The following is an 18,920-nucleotide window of genomic DNA, read 5'->3' on the forward strand; positions in this document are numbered from 1 at the left end:
AACTAGTGGATATATCTAGGTGCTTAGTGTACTTCTGCATTCAAATTTAAAGTGGACCTATCATGCTATATTTAAATGATATATTGTAGGGCCATACCTATATAAGGTATATTTATACATTTCTGTTTTCAAAATACCAAACAGATCATGCATTTTAGCCATGCCTCATTTCGCTCTATGTGCTGTTTGCTGTCTACGGGTCTGATTCTGCTGACCACGCCCCCCTGCAGGAGAGGGGAGACGTGCTCTGATCAGCTGCTGGGCTGTCAGAAGAGGGGGAGAAAAAGAGATCTCCGTCCTCCGTGTTTTATTATATTATTATATAGAGTCGTTATTCATTTGTTTTAAAGCTCAATAAATAACAAAGAAGACCTTTGACCGGCACTTTTCTAATTTTGTCCGGAAGATTTAAACTTTAACAGACATCTTGACCGCCGAAAGAAACTGAAACTGAAACTCTGCCGCACGGTCCCCTCGTTCCTTGGAAGAGGCGGAGAGGTGGGTGTTTGTCATCTGCTGGTGGACTAACCGGAGAGAATTACAGTGCTTGCCTCGACGGGGAGGGATTGCATTGAATTAAAGCAGCAGGAGCAAACGCTTGCCTCGGGGAGGGAGAAAAAAAGCCACAGCGGAGAATAAACAGAAGGGTAACCATGGTAACTATGGGCGGGAAGTCTTCTTCGCTGCTTTTGTGGCAGACTACAGCGCCACTTACAGGCCTGGCATATGTACTACAGCGTCTCCAGCGCTTTCGAGCGGCAATGGCCGGCCGTGGCCCAACCCCACATTCCCCTGATAGGTGGAGAGTTGGCCCAATAGCCGTAGCGCCACCGTCCTGACGTCAGGACAGTGTTCAAATCTGGATCAGTTTTTATCAGATCCGTTGCAGCCCCTTTTTTAGAGATTTGGGTATGGAGGAAAATAGTGAGCGTTGTGTTTTCTGACACTTGGTGAGTTCCCTGGAACACCGGGGACACATATTCATGTATAAAAGACGCACAAAAGTGCATTTTGCATGATAGGTCCCCTTTAAATACTGACTAGTAATGACTCTGTTTAACTCGGTTTTGAGTATCACTGGAAACTCAGACATAACGGATGCATTGTAATTGTTCGGGGACGTTCAGATGTCACCACTGCACTATTCAAATAAAGTATGGCAGTTCAGTAATTGAATAGTTTCTAGTAACTTAAGATCAAGCATTTATATTTCTTTCAAAGAATGATTTATAAGAAACGTTAAATGATGTCTCGTACTTGCGGGCTGAACTGTTTCATGCTGAGGTTTCGGCTGCTCTCTTGCAAAGCCTCACGCTGACTGCTGATTGAAAACAGTTGTTGATGCTCTACTTCAGTGAATTCAGACTGGTAAGAGAGACAGGGAAAAAAAAACGTTATGCCTTAACACAGAACAGATTGCAGGAAAACAAGACCTCACTGTGTGGAAATTAATGGCAGATGCACTTACTAGTAGTTTAAATGTTTCATTAGGCGCTAATGTCTGGCTGTGTCTTTAATTGTTGTGAAATTAGCCTCTGGAATATTAAAACCATCTGTCTGTTATCCTCCTGCAGGGCCAGTTCTTACCCGGGCTGCGCAGATACAGTTAGGTCATTAAATAAATGCATCCGTATGCCTCGACCTGCGTCTTAATTAATGTCTTTATGCTATTGCAGTAGCACACACCAATCTGGGGCATCTGTGCACACACACACACACACACACACACACACACACACACACACACACACACACACACACACACACACACACACACACACACACCACACACACACACACACACACACACACACACACACACACACACACACACACACACACACACACACACACACACACACACACACACACGGCTCGTCTCCCTGCCTTTGATCTCTAGTGCATTGGGTTTCATTACGTGTCTGAAACTGAAGCTAAGTTTTAAAGGCTATAAAAACAAACACAGTAAAATGACTTGAATGCATTAAGAAGTTGGAATGATCTGACCAGCGGTATTAAAGCAAAGGTCACAAAGACTGCCCCCCTCTCTGCACCCACACATGGGCTTCTCATTTACATTTATTATCAGACAGCAGGTCATTAAATATCAACTTCACTTTTTGATGGCACTGACCACCGGCATTCCCTCCATTTGTTGAAGACATCCATTAATCACACCATAAAAAATGAAATGAATCCATCATGTGAAACTCCGAAAGTGAGAGCGATGAAGAAAAGAAAAAAAAAACACAATTCTCCAAAGTAATTTAAGGGAGCTCAAGGGGAAATTAAAAGGAACAAGCCGAGGGATACGTTTTCAAATAGCTGTGTAATCAGGTCCCGAGCTATGTAATAGCCCTGAAAGATGAGCCGCTCTTTATTGGAATGTCTTTATTAGACATGTTCTTCAGACATTACACAGATTTAAATTTGTGCAAGATTTCTGATTTCATGGAGTACTTTCCCACTGATAAGCCAGGATACAGACGATGTGATTATACGGTTTCACTACTGCAGAGTCAGTTTGATACCACGTTGATTAATAAAATCTCCATATCTCTACCACACTTGCCTTATTATATTCTTCATAAGCTTACTCTATATGGGGTTTGGATCGTGTATATGTATATATATATATTATATATACATGTGATGCCGGAGTCAGCCGCCGCTTTCAGTAAGGTCTGTGTTTTTGTGTGTGAGCACATTCATAAATGCATGAGAATGCTGGTGTGCGCTGCCCGGTGTTGTCAGCAGGGACACAGCCTGGTTAATAAATATTATAGGTCAACATGTTTTGATGAAGGAGCCACAGACCGGGGAGTAAACACCTTCCCTCGCTCTTTCTTCATTTCAGTTCACGGGCCAGGGTGGATGAGATATTATTCCCCTTTTCTCTCCAAAAAGATGTAAACTCCCCTCAGACAAACTGGCATTTACAAGAAAAAGAGAGGAAATGTGTCCCTGGTTTGTGTGGGAATAAAATGTGTTGGAGATAATTAGTGCTATCACAGCGCAGGGCATTGGTGTCCATGTGTGTGTGCACGTGCCACATTTGATCCTTGTGTGCTTTAGTCTCAGCAGTGCGTGGCTACATAGACACACACTGATGCACACACACATATTCAGACATGTGCACACGCAGAGACAAACAGGCCCATCAGGCATTCCCTGTGCTCAAAAATCTCTTATCACATTCACACTCTGGCGAATCCACCCGCCTTCCACCCATCATGCAATTCTCCCAAGGAATAGGATTCCTTTCACACCGCTAATGGCTACAGAAAAGGGAACATTTTAATTTTAATTACCCACTCAACTCAAGGGTTCTTTTGGTATTCCCACAACTTGTGCCCTTTCATCACACTAAATAATGGCCAATACCTGAAAAGAGAATACTGAATGAGAGGTAAAAAAAAAAAACATACTCTAGCGCTGTCACTTCTCTCCAGAGCTGTAGAGGGGAAAGGAGAATGCCATCATATTATAGTCCAAGTCCTTTGTGTGTGCAGCGCCAGGATCTGCTTTTCCTATTAGTTGGCAGAGCAGCCGTTCACTACACTGTCCCATAAAGCCATCTTTTTATGAGCTTTGAAATGAAACCTGCAGTGTTTGTCTGGTCTGGAAGGAGCAGCCTGGGAGCTTCAGACGACATAAATCGCAGACTTGGCCACGAAGTACAGACCCCACCTCCTCCTTCCACTCAGCTCCGCACTCCCAAGAGTCTTTTATTGTTCTACAGATTTTGAAGGGCCTCAGATGCTGTGCGGATTGTCACATCCTCTTTTTCATTCTTGTAATTTTGCAGCATTTCCAACAGAGCGTCTAGAGGATGACACTTGCTGAGCTCCTGCTGCCTCGGCATGTGGTGTCTGCTTGGAAAGGATAGAGGCTCCATTTGAAGGTTCTGGAGGGGTCTTTGTCCCTGTTCTCTATTTCGTGGGCTGAGAGGAGTCTCCTACTGCGAGATCAGATGGCGTCTATCATTGGCAAGCGGAGTGATGGCTGCTGAATAGGCTCAGAAACATGACAGATTTACAGAGACAGCACGGCGGCTCCTGCCAGTTCACACATATTCATGAGCCGATTCCTGTGTGACGCCATCCCTGCGCCAGCGTTATACATGTTAAGCTCTAAACTGCAGTGTAACCACTTTTGCTTCATGTTGTTAACCCTTGCTGTCATTGTGTGTTATGTTTGGCAGCTGAAACCGGGGCAGAACAACTGTAAGGGCAGCGACAGCGAGAGTGTAAGCGGAAGGTCCAAGCCTTCCATCAGGAGCAGCTCCAGAGACAGGCTGACAGATGTGAGTACATTAACACTTAAAAGTACTGCTTCAGTGGCAGCTGAGGTCCTGTGTTTGTAGTGAGTCATCTTCTTAGAAATAATGCCAAAATCAAATATCTGAGGTCATTGCCAGTTGGTCATTTTGTGTACATAGTTAGGATTTACATTTCAAATATATACCACACAAAAGAAACATACTTCATAATTATACAACAATTCTGGGCCAAACGTTTACCAACTAACCTCTCCAAAGTTGATTTTACATTTACATGCAGTGGTCAAACTCCCAAAGAATTTGAACATACAAAACATATCTCTAGGGCAGAACAAGTTGGCCTGAAAAGTAAAGGTAATGGTTAAAGTTCTAGTGTCCAAACAAATGTTACATGTTTCATGCGTTAAAATCAATGTGTTAAAAGTAAACATGTTGTATTTTTACATAGGAAAGAGAGATGGCATTATTGTAAATATTTATCTCCCAATTCATTAGCAAGTAATCTGCTTGGAGTATTCATTAGTTAAATCCCTTGTTGCACAACATTGGCCTTAACAAGCAACAGCTTCATGTAATAAACTTGTACACATTCAACTTCACGTCAAACCACCTCTGCATCATTACATGTAACAGTTACTGCTAATGCTTTAAAGTATTAGCTTGGGATTGTCAATCAGTGCATGATCTTTCAGCGCAAATGTTATACATCCTACTACAGTTTCATTATCCAAGAATCATTATGTGTATGTGGCCTTGCACCTGCGGAATGTCACAGACAAAAGGTAAGTTATAGATGTGATATCATCTATTGGTCAGGATTTCTTTTGGTGTTGAAACAATACAATTCACACACGCACACACATACACACACACACACACACACACACACACACACACACATACATACTGTATTCTCTCTCTCCCCCCCCTCCCAGAGGCTCTATTACTTACCCAGGTCCTCGTTTCTTGTGGAGGAGCTGGAGGTGAGCATTAGCTGACAGAAGAAAGAGCGCGGCTACGTGTCCCCTGGCCCTGTGACATATTCAGGATGTAAAGCGTGCAGGCTCGAGGGACTCCTGGCCCCTTCTCTTTGATTTGTGTGGAGAATCTAGAGTGAAGCAATCAGATATCTGGCCGTAATTAAAGCTGTCAGTTAAGAGGCGCGCAAGTCTTTGAGAAAGACATGGTCGAACAACTGAAGCAAAACGGATTCTGCGTGTAGCTTTACGATGCTTGACTGGGCATGAAATGAAATAAGTAATTTGATGTTGACAACAGAAATTGAAATGATACTCGTGATTTCTGTCTGACTGCACTGTTGGCAACTGTGCAGCAGTATACAGTACCATGACAAATGTTGCTTCAACAATGCAGGTTTGACATTTAACCTATGTACATGTATGGATGCTTTAACGTGACTGCCATACACATTGATAAAAGCATTCAATGCGTCATCTGTTGCATCCTGATCTCTAATAACTAAATGCTATTACAACAACATAGGGCTTATGCAACACTGAAATACAGTTTGATAATTGTCAAATTGTTCCTAAATGTTTTTATTTTTTGCAAAGAATTGTAGGTTAATGCATTTTATAGTTGCAAACATTTTTCTTTACCTTAAGACAGTTGGCACAAACATTTTTTATTTCAAGTGGTGTTATCCTAAAGGGCCATGCAAGTATTCATCTGTTTGCATATATTCTAATATGTTTTAGAGGCCTCTGCTTCAGTTTAAATCTTTATTCAGTGTTTAAAATTACATAATCTTTTGCTTTAATTTGCAACAGTCACAATCTCACTAATCCTCACTGGCGAAACATTTCCTGCCATTCACATTACATCGCTTTGATACACTCTGACTTGTTACACACTAAACAGTTACATCATGTTATGGTCTATGCATGTTGCTTCACTTCATCTTATTTCAATTTGAACATTGTATGTGAAATGGTTCACTACATTGAATATAATTAACAGCCACAGTCCCATGTGTTACTGTGATTTATTTGATTGGAACATTTCCTAAATTCCCAAATAAATCTGGTATTTGTTTGAAGAATGTCAGGTTTCCTCAAGCAGAAACTCTATTTTCCCATCTGCAGACTTGTTCTCAGGAAACATCTGTCGCCCCTTTATAATCACGTCCACCTGAGCTGGCTTTGAGCCACTCCGTACATCTGGAGGATAGAAGGGAATGGCCGCTTTGGTTCCCCCTGCTGCGTCTGGTCAAGAAAGCCTGCAGGAGATGGAGCATGTATTCAGTAGAGCTGCTGAAAGCTGGGCCGCACGAGGAACGACTTTTAGACCCCCATGTCACCTTGTACGGTCCGACTGTGTGCGGCTTCATCTCCGGTCTCCACAGGTTTCTAAACAAGTCCCTTCCAGCTCTGCTGTAAAAACCCACTTCACATGTTGCAAGAGGTGCAAGTCGTAGCTTTTGCAGCGGAGGACAACAGGAAAATTGATGAAAATAAAAAAGTTTTGTTTAGTACTGAAATTCCTTTATATTATAATGAAAGAAAACATTGGTTGACTTTTAAATGTTATGTTATCTTCTTTGTAGGTCAATGTGCTTGTTCCACTGAAATGTTGTGATTGTAACACGGCACAAAGCAACTGTACTGCTCCTGTGGTTCAGCTGCACAGAGGCGCTCCCATACAGTGCAAACACAAAAATAAAGCATCTAAGTCAGTCGTTAGTACCAGGGAGCGGTGTGAGACTGGAGCGAGCTTTGACCCGAACTGTTCATTAGACCCAACAGTTCGCTAATGGTATTTGCTCTAGCACTCCCTTCCCCTCATGGAGCGACCACGCTCCGATGAAGCAGATGAACCGAGTTTGCCGACCTGGCACTGGCTGGCAGGGAGATGGAGGCCAGAGGAGGTCAGGCCTGGCAGCCTCCTCTCTCCGGCTCGCCTTCCCTCCTCACTCCGTCCTGCCAGCTCATTAAGGCCTACAAATGGCACATCAGCTCGCCTGTGTTTGCCTCAACCCCAAACCCCAGCTAAATTGGCAGGCTTAGCAGCATTTTCTCTGAAGCGCTGGGTTCCCTTTTGGGTTTCGTTTGAAGCCGACATGGCAGCCACCCCCCCCACATCCCCCACCACACCCCACCCCTTCAGTCTGGGTGGCAGACATTCATGCAGGCAGCAGTCCTGAGCAGAGGGAGTCTGTTGGATCAGGGAGGGCAGGGAGCTTGGGATGAATCACTCCCGTTTAGTCTCTGCGGCAAGGGGTGAAATGCCATCATTACCCAGCTGCCTATCAAATAAATTGGCAATTACTGGCCCGGGATTGCGAGTAAACAGCATGTTACTCCTTTTTTTTTCACCCAAGGCTCTTGATGAGAGGTGGGTCCATTAGAGAGAAGCTCCGGAGTACTGGGTCAGAGCCCGCCAGTCAGTGTTAGCCAGCCTGATGAGAGGCACAAGAGGCAGACTATAATGAATGCACCGCTATATTTCAGTGCCATTTTTATCGACAGCCAAAACTGTTATATTGTGCTGTAGCTGCTACTTAGTCAATTCTAACTGTCAAATTGAAACAGATGCAATGCTGTCTATGCTTTTGGACAGCATTTGTATACATATTATATTTATACATACATAAATACATACATATAACACTTGATTGGTGTTATTCCAGACATTTTTTTCATGCTGGTTTTTCCAACTGAAATGAAAATGTGAAATTGTGGTTTCCTGAAATCCATACGTGTGTCCTGGCTCCACTCGCACGAGAAGGTTTTCTTGCGGTGAGGTCTTGGAAAGTTGTTTTGTAATGAAACATCTGGAAGTGATATTGTTAAAAGTCAAGCACATCGTCTTCCCATGCTTTTGAAGCGGTTTCAGTCCAAACACAGCTAAATTCTCTCTAAAACTGAACTCAGTTATTACTGGCTTTCCACTGAAAACAGGACAGCCTATTCAGAATCCTGTGTGCATGTGGTGAAACCATTTCCAATACTCAAATTACAGCTTTTGGAAGCAGACTAATGTCATAAAGTATATTTGTTGTTGTTAAAATCACTGTTATGATTAAGTTTGCTGGAGCATACCGAGACTGCACATAATGTTTTGTCCTTGACTGGAGCGTACAGTCTTTCCATAAGCTTCTTGTCTGGAAGGAATCTCACTGTCCAAGTGAACTGCTTATGTAATCCCACCTTCTCAGTACATTCTCCAATTATTTCCTGACACTCTGATGTAAATGAGGTCGCAGTCCCCCTACATGTCCAGATATGCTGGCCAATTTGCTCCGACACAGGACTTGTAATTGCTTGCATCAATTATCCTTCTCTTTCTCTCTCTGCCTCTCAATAATTTGAAATGTTTCCTATTAGAGAGAAACATTTAGATACGGAAGCAGAAATGTTGTACCTATAATTAGCTCATTATCGTGGGATCGTACTCTTTGCTGAGGCTCCAGTGTGTGCATTGCGGTGGTGTGAAATGAGCAGCACATGCAGTACAGGCACTACTTGACTTGACTGTCTCTTTGACTGTTTAATGGGTTTTTCAGCAGTGATGTAAATAAGTCAGGGCAGATTGAAAGACCAAAAACAAGAGAAATGCAGACATTGTTGGGATTCTAACTTGTTGTGCAGATAGTAATATCAGGGACAAAATGGCACCTGGTGCTAAACTGGTTATACCCACAAAACTACACTTATAAACTAACACTGAAAAGCCTACTCATCCCCCCATATAGGGAACAAGTCAAAGCTTTTGGGAAAAAAATAATATGGGTTAGCCTTATTTTAAAATAAGTTAGTGCTGGTGTGGAGGCGTGTGGCACAGTGGATAGAGCCTTGGTGTTGGTATCAGGGTGTCACAGGTTCAAACCCCACTGCAGTCAGCATGTCGTTGTGTCCCTGGGCAAGACACTTCACCCCAAATTGCTCCTGTGGGGATTGCCCACAGTATTGAGTATGTCAATTTTGATAAAAGCGTCTAACAAGTAACATGTAATATAATGCGTGTAATAGCTCAAGGCAATTTTGACAGCTTTTCATCATATGCATGGAACAATATAGAGGCCAGCTCAAGAAGTCCTTAGAGATCAAATTGACTGGTACAGTATAGACAACTAAAGGAAGTAAGTCTGTTTTCTCAAGCTTATCACAACGTTTTGACAGGATGACTCATCCTTAAAGAACACCTGGAACCTTTTTTCCTCACTAGCTACCTAACTATCTATCTAGTCATGTGTGCTAAAGTGATCCTGTCCACTATTAGATCTTTACAGCTTATTTTTATAGTTTATTATGCTATGTTCTGTTAATCACTACACAGCCATTTGCCAGATGATCCAGACACAAGATCACTTGAATTGCATATGCTTTTGACTTTTAAATGTAACCCCAGAAAGTGACCAGACATGCTTAGTATCACCTCTGGCTCTCAAAATCAACTTCCCTTTTGTCTCGTCTCCCTCTCTCTTATTTCTATTTTTTCTCACATTGCCTGAAGTAGGGTTGACAGCGACAGATTGTGACACTTTGTGACACGGCAGTCGGGCAAAATTATCCTGTGCCTCCATCGCCCTGCCAGTACCCAAACAGCCGAATGTCCGTCAGGGGCCTGTGAGAGGTCCCGCTGGATGGCTTGTCTCTACAAGTGCCCGGGGCACGCATGCCTCCCTGCCCACATTCACAAGTGTTTAACTCAGACTCTGCTGCATCTACTCTCCCGAAATCTAATTAGAATGAGAGAAGCACAGTGTGATTGTGTGCAGTGACCTCTAAGCAGGCCCCAGGTTAAGAAGACATGGCACTAGTTTATCTCTGCTAATTATTTAACACACCTAGAGGCATGAAACACAAAATAAAATATGAGGTATCAGAGGAACATTGCAACCTTTCCTGTTTTTATGTTACTGTACACCCAGTAAAATAAGGCCCTTTAATTGTTGAAATTGATACAGAGTGAGGTTGGTGTGGTAAATACTGTTCTGGCTGATGCTGACTCGATGCAATCCCTCAGTGCTGCGGATGATAAATCTATTCTCATGGAAGATTAATGGACTGGAGAAGTGGTGTTGAATGTCATTGTTGAAGGTTGAAAGTATTGAGCGCCTGAATCCTATCCATATGTTTTCAGGAATGACATAAATAGGCTCAGCCGGAATCCATTTTGACTTATCAAGCTTAAACCAGTGCCAGAGCCATGCAGTACTTGCCAAGTATTCAGGCTCTGAGGCTTCCAATAACAAATCCTATTCCACATAATTCCCACTGAAATTGGCCATGGCAATGCACTGCCACCCTGTTTTTGCTTTTGCTGTGTGTCCCGCAGCTCTTGGCTACGCATTACTTCCGCATTCCCTGTAACCCAACCCTGTAGCCCCAATTTTTGATGTCATACCAAGCTCTGGTGAGGGAGTCTCTCTGCTCTTTGTTCCAGCTTTTTCAGCGTGGAGGCTGTTCCGGTGGGGTAAGTTGAATAAGTGGAGCCCGGAGGAATCTCTACAAAGGTCTCACTCTGATTGGATGCATGCAGAGCCCAAGGAGAGCGCCGGTTGCCATAGCAATGAGAGCAATGTGGGAACTGGCTGCATGAAGGAGAAAGGGGAAGTGGTGCTTTCTTTTGTGATGGGAGGTCTTCATCGACAGACATTTCTCTTTATGAATACACCCAGTCCAACACGAACATAAACACAAATACACAAACGGTATTACACGTACCTTTTTACCCCCCAAAGAGAAGCCGAGATAGAGTGCATACTTCAATCACAATGGCCTGGTAGGGGTGTACTCGGGCCCAAGCTGGGAGCCAGAGAAAACACAATCAGACACACCGGGAGGCCAGAGCCATCTCCCCCTCATAAACATGATTACTGGCCATTCACTGCTACATATCGCTTACCTCTCCTGAGCCGACAAATCATCTTTACCCTCTCTCGTGGCTCATCGCAGCCACTATAAACAAAGAAATGAGGGAAATATCTCTATCTGCGCCCAGATCTCTTTTTGTGTTGTTGCTTGAATCCATGTCTGACTTGGAGAGGCTTTTCTAACTCGTTAACCCATAGCATTAAGGCCTCATATCAGAATAACCAAGGGCTGATGCAAACCTCTCCAAGGAGCATATGTTTGTGTTCATGCATGCGTTTTATATATGTGAATCCCTGGTGTGCCTATGTTTAAACCACAGTGTTTAGCTGCAGGGTTTAGAGACTGTGTGGGAGGGTTGAGTTTTGTTTGTGTTGTGTCGAGTCTTGTTGAGTTTGTTTGTGGTGCACAAGAGGCTGCACATTCTGTATGGGGATTACTCAGGAAGACCTGCTGGTTCATGAACCCTTTCCGATCTGTCATGTCTATTGGCCAAAGCACAGCAGTTGAATATACATTTTTCTCTCATGCATGTGATGATCCTGCAGTTCTTGACAGCTGAATAAAACTCAAATGGAATCAGATACCTATAGAATCCCAGATCTGCTTCTCTCCACAAACTATAACCCGATGCCTATGATCTTTGCTACAATAAAAGAAAAAATATTATTTTCAAAATGCAGCCCATAATCTGAGTTTTCCATTCTTTAAATAAATCACAAGCTGTGTGCAGTAAAATACTTTATGATCATTGGACCGCACTTACTCCGGAAAGTTCTCATGAGCCTATTTACTGTGCATACAACACACCTGGCAGTTTGTTATTATATTGCCACACTGTTTTGATACTGACATTTTATTTTTGCACTAAGGCGTGTCTGCACTATTGTAATTTTTTCTGTTGACTGTGGTAAATAAAAGAGAGAACCAAATGCACTGTACAAAAGATCAGCTTTATTGTCAATTTACAATTTACAATTTACAATTTACATGCTGTTCAGATGCCTCATAAGGGCTGTGCGCATGTCTTGCCCCCCAGCCTCGACAATGGCTGGCCCATCAAGCTGGGGTCGCCGGTAAGGCAGTCCATTCCTCCCTGTACTCATCACCACGACGCTCACACAGGTTATGCAATACGCAACATGCTACCACCTGGATTTTGATATTGTCCATGTTGCAGTCGTTTCGCTTCATCAAGCACCTCCATCTGCCCTTCAGTCTGCCAAAAGCGTTCTCCACCACCACTCGTGCTGTGCTTGTTTTGTAGTTGTACGCACGTTGCTGGGGTGTGAGCCTTCCATTGTCTTGGAAAGGTTTCATCAGCCATCTTTGCAGGGTGTAGGCTGAGTCACCAAGGATATAGTAACCCACATCATGTCCACCAATATTCCTTGTTACATGAGGAAGTAGACCACCTCTATCCACAAAACTATCCAGTGATGACATTCCTAACACTCTGCTATCATGCATGCTACCTGGTAAGCCAACAAAAACACTCCAAAAGAGGCCCTTACCATCCACAACACCCTGCAGGACGACCGAGTGCCAGCCTTTGCGGTTGAAATATTCGTTGTGGTATTCCTCTGGTCTCAGAATGGGGATGTGTGATCCACCTACTGCACCTACACACTGTGGCACACCCCATCTGCCCTCAAAAAATAACGCCATCTCCTCTAACTTCTCAGAGTTCGGCCATGGCATGAACTCAGGAAGGAGTAGCGTCACAACAGAGGAGCAGAACTCCTGCACACAGCAACACACCGTAGATCTGCCGACTCCAAACAAACGAGAGATGGTCCTGTATTCAGAGTTGGTCGCAAGTTTCCACAGTGCTATGGCGATTTTTTTAGGCACGGGTACACACTCCCGGTAGTTGGTGTTGCGTCTCCCCAACGTTGCTTCCAGGCGAATACAGAGGAGTTGAAAAGAGCCCTTGGACATTCGGAAATCTTTGATCCACTGCACATCGGTGTACGTTGGCACCACCTTCTCCCACCAGGCCGACGTTCTATTGTTCACCCAGAGAGAGCGCGGGACACGACACGTTCCGTAATATTCGCATATCTGAAACGCATACAAATACACAAATTAGCTCTACATAACTCCACAAATCCTACATTAGATAGTATTAATGTGATTTACTGAACTTACCATTGCTGTTCTTAGGGCGTGATAACGCTCATCATCCTCCGCTGTCCTACGGCGAAACATGTCCATAGCGTGTGCTTGTCGTCGTCCAATTCTTTTGTTAAGGCTTCTTAACCGCCTCCGCCTCCGAATCAGCATTGCTATTGCATTTGACTGGTCGACGATCTGTATTTGTGGCTGAGTTATTGGCTTAAATAACTCTGTTACGAAGCTGTATAACACGAGCACCAAAACCACAACTTCAGTCAACTCCATACCTGACGTCGGAAGGTAAACAGACGCATACAGCGGAAGCGGAAGTTTTTCTTCTTCTTCTTCTCTCGGTTTCTTCTTCTTCTCTCGGTTTTTTGGCGGATTGCAACTTTAAGGTGCATACCGCCACCTACTGTACTCGCCGTGAAGTTGTTTGCGGCCTGCCAGTAAACTCAAAGCAGAAGAAGAAGAAGTGACGTCAGCGGCTTCATTTGCCTAATCCACCCCCAGGAACTCATTTTGGTGTGAACGCGATCTGCTTTAGTTCATCAGAACTAAAAGAGCTCTCATGAACTAAGTTCTCATGAACCTTTGTGGTAAAAGTACTTGGTGTGAACGCGCCATAGTGTATTATTCACTGTAGTATCCATGGCTTTCACAAAACAAGTTGTAATAATGAAAAATAAAAACAATTATAGGAAACAACAGTACATTACAGTAATGTGTTGATAACAATATGTTACCAAGAATAAAATGGTGATATCAGTGCAATATTTGAATGAAAAGCATGTGCAAAAACAACACATGACAATTTTGGGGGACTAGATTGATAATCGCCATATTAAAAGGCTGAAGTTCATCCTCCCTTATGTTCCTAACAATACAGTACTAATTATATATTTAATGGTGTCACCTGGAATCACATTTTCTGTGTAATAACCATCATTCAGGGCTGCACAATGCTAAACTTCCTGTTTCTATGCAATGTGTATATTAATATTGCAAATTATGCCACGTTTTTATTTTGTGCATATGCACACTATGCAATAATTGCTTTCACCTTTGTGTTTTGCTTTATCCAAAATGAAAATTGGGAACAAGAGAAAAATACTGTTAAAGTGATGATTAGCAGGTGAGTTGTACAGAGAACAGCAGAGTGACGCCATGCACACAATATGGAAACAACTAGCAAATAATATGTGTGCATGTGTCTTGAATCAAGTTTTTCAGACTACACTCGACACACTGTGCAAGCTATTCTTTTCTCCTGTGCTGGAGAAGGGCATGTTGTGTCTTATTCAAGGCATCTGCGTCTGACAGCATTACTGTGAGGCATTGGATGTCACATCACTTCTATTTCAGAAGCCAGTGCAATTTCCCTTAAACCACAAGGCAACAGCTCCAACAATAAATAAATACATTGTGTAGATAGATGGACAGAGAAGACACATATATATATACCAAGAAAGACAGAGAGAGAGCGCCGCTGGAATTACAGTTGCAAAAGATTATTCCAGAGACATTATTTCCCTAAAGTCGTGGGCTTAAGTAACATTTTGGAAGAGAAATGAAATTGCCAGCAGTGAAAACCCAGACTAGGTAGGAGTTCATGAGTAGAGAAATAACATTTTCATTTGTTTCTGCCCCAGTGGGAGACAAGCAGCCTTTCAGTAAATAGAGACAGCTATGAGAAATGATTTTTTTGGTCTGTGGGATATTGTTTTAACGTGCACTTATCCATCTGCAATCTAGATGTCAGGCCTCAGTAATCCACAGGATGACCATTCCACTGTTGTCTTTATGACACACAAGTGCTGGCCTCGTCTCGCCTCCACTTGTGTCTGTTAGTCTGTCATTTCCAGGGGAGATAGTCCTATATGTGGTCATTTTTTCTAACTCCCTTTGTTAAGAACAACCAGCTGATGCTACAGTAATCTTTGGATTTCACGCCTTTTATATTTGGCGTTGAATTGAAATGAAAAATTCAATCCTGGCTTCTGAGATTGTCATCTCCCCATGCAGTAGAGGTGCACCATACAGTATTGTTATTTGTTTCACTGCAATAACAATAAATCAAGTATGGTGCTTTTTTTTTAAAGGAGATTGGCACAAGGTATTACTTTTGCTAGAGTTCTTTTTTGCAAGCATTGTTCCATTGTGTTCGTCCTTGTTTTTTGTTCTGTTGTTTAGAAGCCCACTTTGCCCATGGTAACAATGTGTCACATCCATTCTTCCTTTGTTTATGGTGTCAACAACAAATCTTGACTTGTCACATGCTTGGTGCGCCTTGTCTTATCTTGACTATAATTTCATATATTCATGCCTTTTTATATTCAGGGTATTGTACTTTTGTGCATTTCTAACAGCAGTGTACAGGAAGCTGGATCAAAGGGTCATGCCGTATCATCTCAGTGTTATCTGGTTTTAAAGAGATATCCAGGGGATTATTAGGGGATTATTTCCACGACCATAAACTGCATCTGCTGACTTCTGGGAGATTTCTGATCAATGAATGTGTTCCTAGTATATACAGTACATTGGCTCTCCATTGAAGTTATTTTTTATGGTGCATTACAATTCATGATTAATCTGCGGGAGGAAAGCTTTGATCCAGAGCTGCCAGCAGTGATGTACTCCCAGGTGATTACGTCTACTTCCTGTCATCCACTATCAGCCAACACATAAAGCGTGTGTCACATGGCCCATTCTGATTATGGTTGATATTGACACTGGAATTGAATAAATGTACGCAATAAGAAGATTAGTGTTTCCCAAGAGGCGTGCGTCCCCCTGCTGCATTCATTCCTGATGAGGCGCGCTGAGCCTTTGAGAGACTTGTTTCATTCAGGCAAATCCCATCTCTGACTACATAATGTGCAAATAGAAAAGAGCGCTGAAGATTAATCTGCTGGCCATCTTAAATGGAACAGCAGTGGTCTCACTGTGAAGCAGGGGTGAAATTGTACTTGGGCTTTTTTTTCTTTTTTTTTAAGTGTTATGCATAATCACAAATTCGCTCCACTATGAATTGCATATGCATATCAGTCGACCCCTGCCATGACATATTGCAGAACCTTGCCCTCAGGAGCAGGATTTTTGCTCTAATAAAGTGACATTTTGCTGAAGAGGTTTTTTCTCCATCTTATTTTACACATTTCCTGCCATGATTGCTTCTCATAATAACATTTGTAAAATAATTTTCAAGTCATGTGATATGGCTAATTTGTAACATTTCCAAGTATGATTTAGCTTATTGTCCAAAATAATGTTAATGGCATTAAAGTCTTTATTTGTATGTGTGTGCCTGGTCTTATCATGTCCCCTATGTCTTCAAAGGAACCTCTGTATATTGGACAATATATATGATTGTGGTGCAAGGGTGTAAAATCTTCTGTAAACTAATTAGATGAATGGATCCGACCCGTTTAAAGGGAGTCACATCAGCTGTGTTTTGGTAGCAGTGAGAGGTCAGAGGGCATCGCAGGGCCACATAGTACAGGGGATTGGGTAGGATTAACCTTGGCTGCCCCTTTGGCCCCGGGCCCGGACGGCCCAGGAATAGAGGAATTAGCCAAGGCCATCTGATTCCAAGCCCTCATCCAATTACTTCCTTATCTGCTGGCCAAATGAGATCAATGCATGGAGGGCAAGGAGACCTGGCAGGCTGGCCAAGGTGCGAATAATCAGCAGTAGGGAGCACGGCACTTAACTCCCCTGTGTCCCTGAAAGGGCCAGAGCATGTGTTCAGAGCACCACTCTCTGCCATTAGCTCTTGGTGCCTGCTGCAGCCTGACCTGCACTTTGCATGAGGACAACCTGGTATAGTGCATTTAGGCATCTTAGCTTTTTCTGTTCAAGCACTGCACTTAGGAGGATGAATAATGTGCATAATTACAGTTTTACCTCTTATCCTTGGTGAATCTACCCAGCAGATTACACTGGCTAAAAGGTAGTAGAGGAAAAAAAAACGGTGTAATTGCCTTGCCTTTTATATGTATTGCATATAAAAGGCACTTTCAAGCATGTTGCAGTGGCTTATAATGTCCCTGCTCAGTTAATATAGTCCACTGTTAATTCTCTTGTCAATTAGGGGGAAAAACAAATGTTTGACGTTTGGAAGTGTAATTATGAAAATAATTAACCTCTGTGTGCCATAAAAGCAGACCGTTTTTCTCTCTACTGGCACTTCCTAAAACGTTGGCTGAACGAGACTCTGGTGTTAAAAGGACCTCAGTTAAATGAAATATTTTCTTCTGATGTTGAATTATGTTTAATCCTTCTATTTCATGTTCCTTGAAAACTACTGTTAATTAAATACTGAAGAATGAAGAAGAAATAATATTACATCATTGATAAACGACAGCTGCCATTAACCAAAACCATACTAAATCTCAGCAAATAGATTTTTAAATGCGTTAAAATGAAGGTGTTGATAGAAAAAGTATTTGCTGTCCCGAGCCTTACTCTCATATAAAGCTCTTCATATGTATTCCTGATATTTCTGCCATGTCGGTGATTGTATTGCACCACTGGTGTGTCCCTTAGCCATCTGGAGGACCGTTCTGTGCCCACACTATGGCCGCACAGGGACCCATTCTGGTGAATTTATGTTCGGCTATTTCTTCTCATGCTTGTGTTGCTGGGCACGAGTATCCATTGGAGAGCAATAGGAAGCCCTGAGAGAGAGTCTGTCCTCAGCTGTGGCCCTCCAATTGTACATCCAGTGCTACCCTGTAGTCGCCCCCTCCCACCTGTCCCTGGTCGCGCCTCCTCTCCTCAGCCCAGTTAGATTAAAGTCCTTCTTAAATTCACCACAGCAGGCCGGCCGCACAGGGAGAGCTGGCATCACAGGGGCCCTCTGACAATCAGCACCCGGCTAGAAAGCACTAATGAGCGCTGGGAGGGCGTTGGCGGATTGCACATACACAGCAGCAGTGGTGGGTATTGGGGGGGTTGTTAGGAAGGGAGGGGATGGGCTGGCATGTTGCTGTGCTGGGTCCAGTACAGCACTGACTAGATTAGCTTCCAGGGGGCAGAGCTGCAGTCAGTTTGGGAAAATATCACAGCCCATTAGTTAGGAGCAATGAAATGGAGTCAACTTCTGGGACTCCATTAGGCACGCTGCGCTTAGGCAGACAGCGTCCCTCGGTGTGATGTTGCTATTCTGGAAGGATTGAGCACAGAGATATAATTGGACTGGGGAAATCAAGCAAGTTTCAGTGGTCCTGGTGGGGCTCTCAGACAGAAAATGAGAACACAGGCCTTTGTATTTGCTCTCCCTCTCCCTGTTAGCTTTACAGCTTTTTGAAAAACAGAAGTGAAAAGGCAGCCAGAGTGCATGGGTTTTTCTTTTCATTTGTATTCCTCCTCTCGTACTCTCGGTCCTATTCTTTAGCTCTCTCTCTCTGTCTGCCCCTCCCTCCTTCTGTTCTTCTTATTGGATTTTACCATCTGCTTTAAATTCATTTTTTCATTTGTGGCTCCAGCTCCGGCTAACCCTAAGCTAAACAATATGCATTTATTCATCCATGCTTTTCTCTAAGCATTGATGATACTGAGGATTGTGCTTGATAATAAACATGGCTTAGTCTAACACAGGCTGCTTGCTAAGCCTCGCAAGGCTGTTTACTGCAGATCAGTGCCAGCCAGTTTGGAATATACAACTACATCAATGAAAGCAA

General features: G+C 43.1%; 1 protein-coding gene across 1 annotated transcript in view; it reads left to right on the top strand.

Moving 5' to 3' along the window:
- auts2a (activator of transcription and developmental regulator AUTS2 a) overlaps positions 1-18,920 on the top strand; it is a 276,189-nt gene that overhangs the window by 112,648 nt on the left and 144,621 nt on the right. The window contains 1 exon segment of the mRNA XM_034114083.1: positions 4,205-4,306. Coding sequence (XP_033969974.1) covers positions 4,205-4,306 — 102 coding nt within the window.

Source organism: Trematomus bernacchii, unplaced genomic scaffold, assembly GCF_902827165.1.
Source record: "Trematomus bernacchii unplaced genomic scaffold, fTreBer1.1, whole genome shotgun sequence".
In the NCBI taxonomy this organism is placed as follows: Eukaryota; Metazoa; Chordata; class Actinopteri; order Perciformes; family Nototheniidae; genus Trematomus; species Trematomus bernacchii.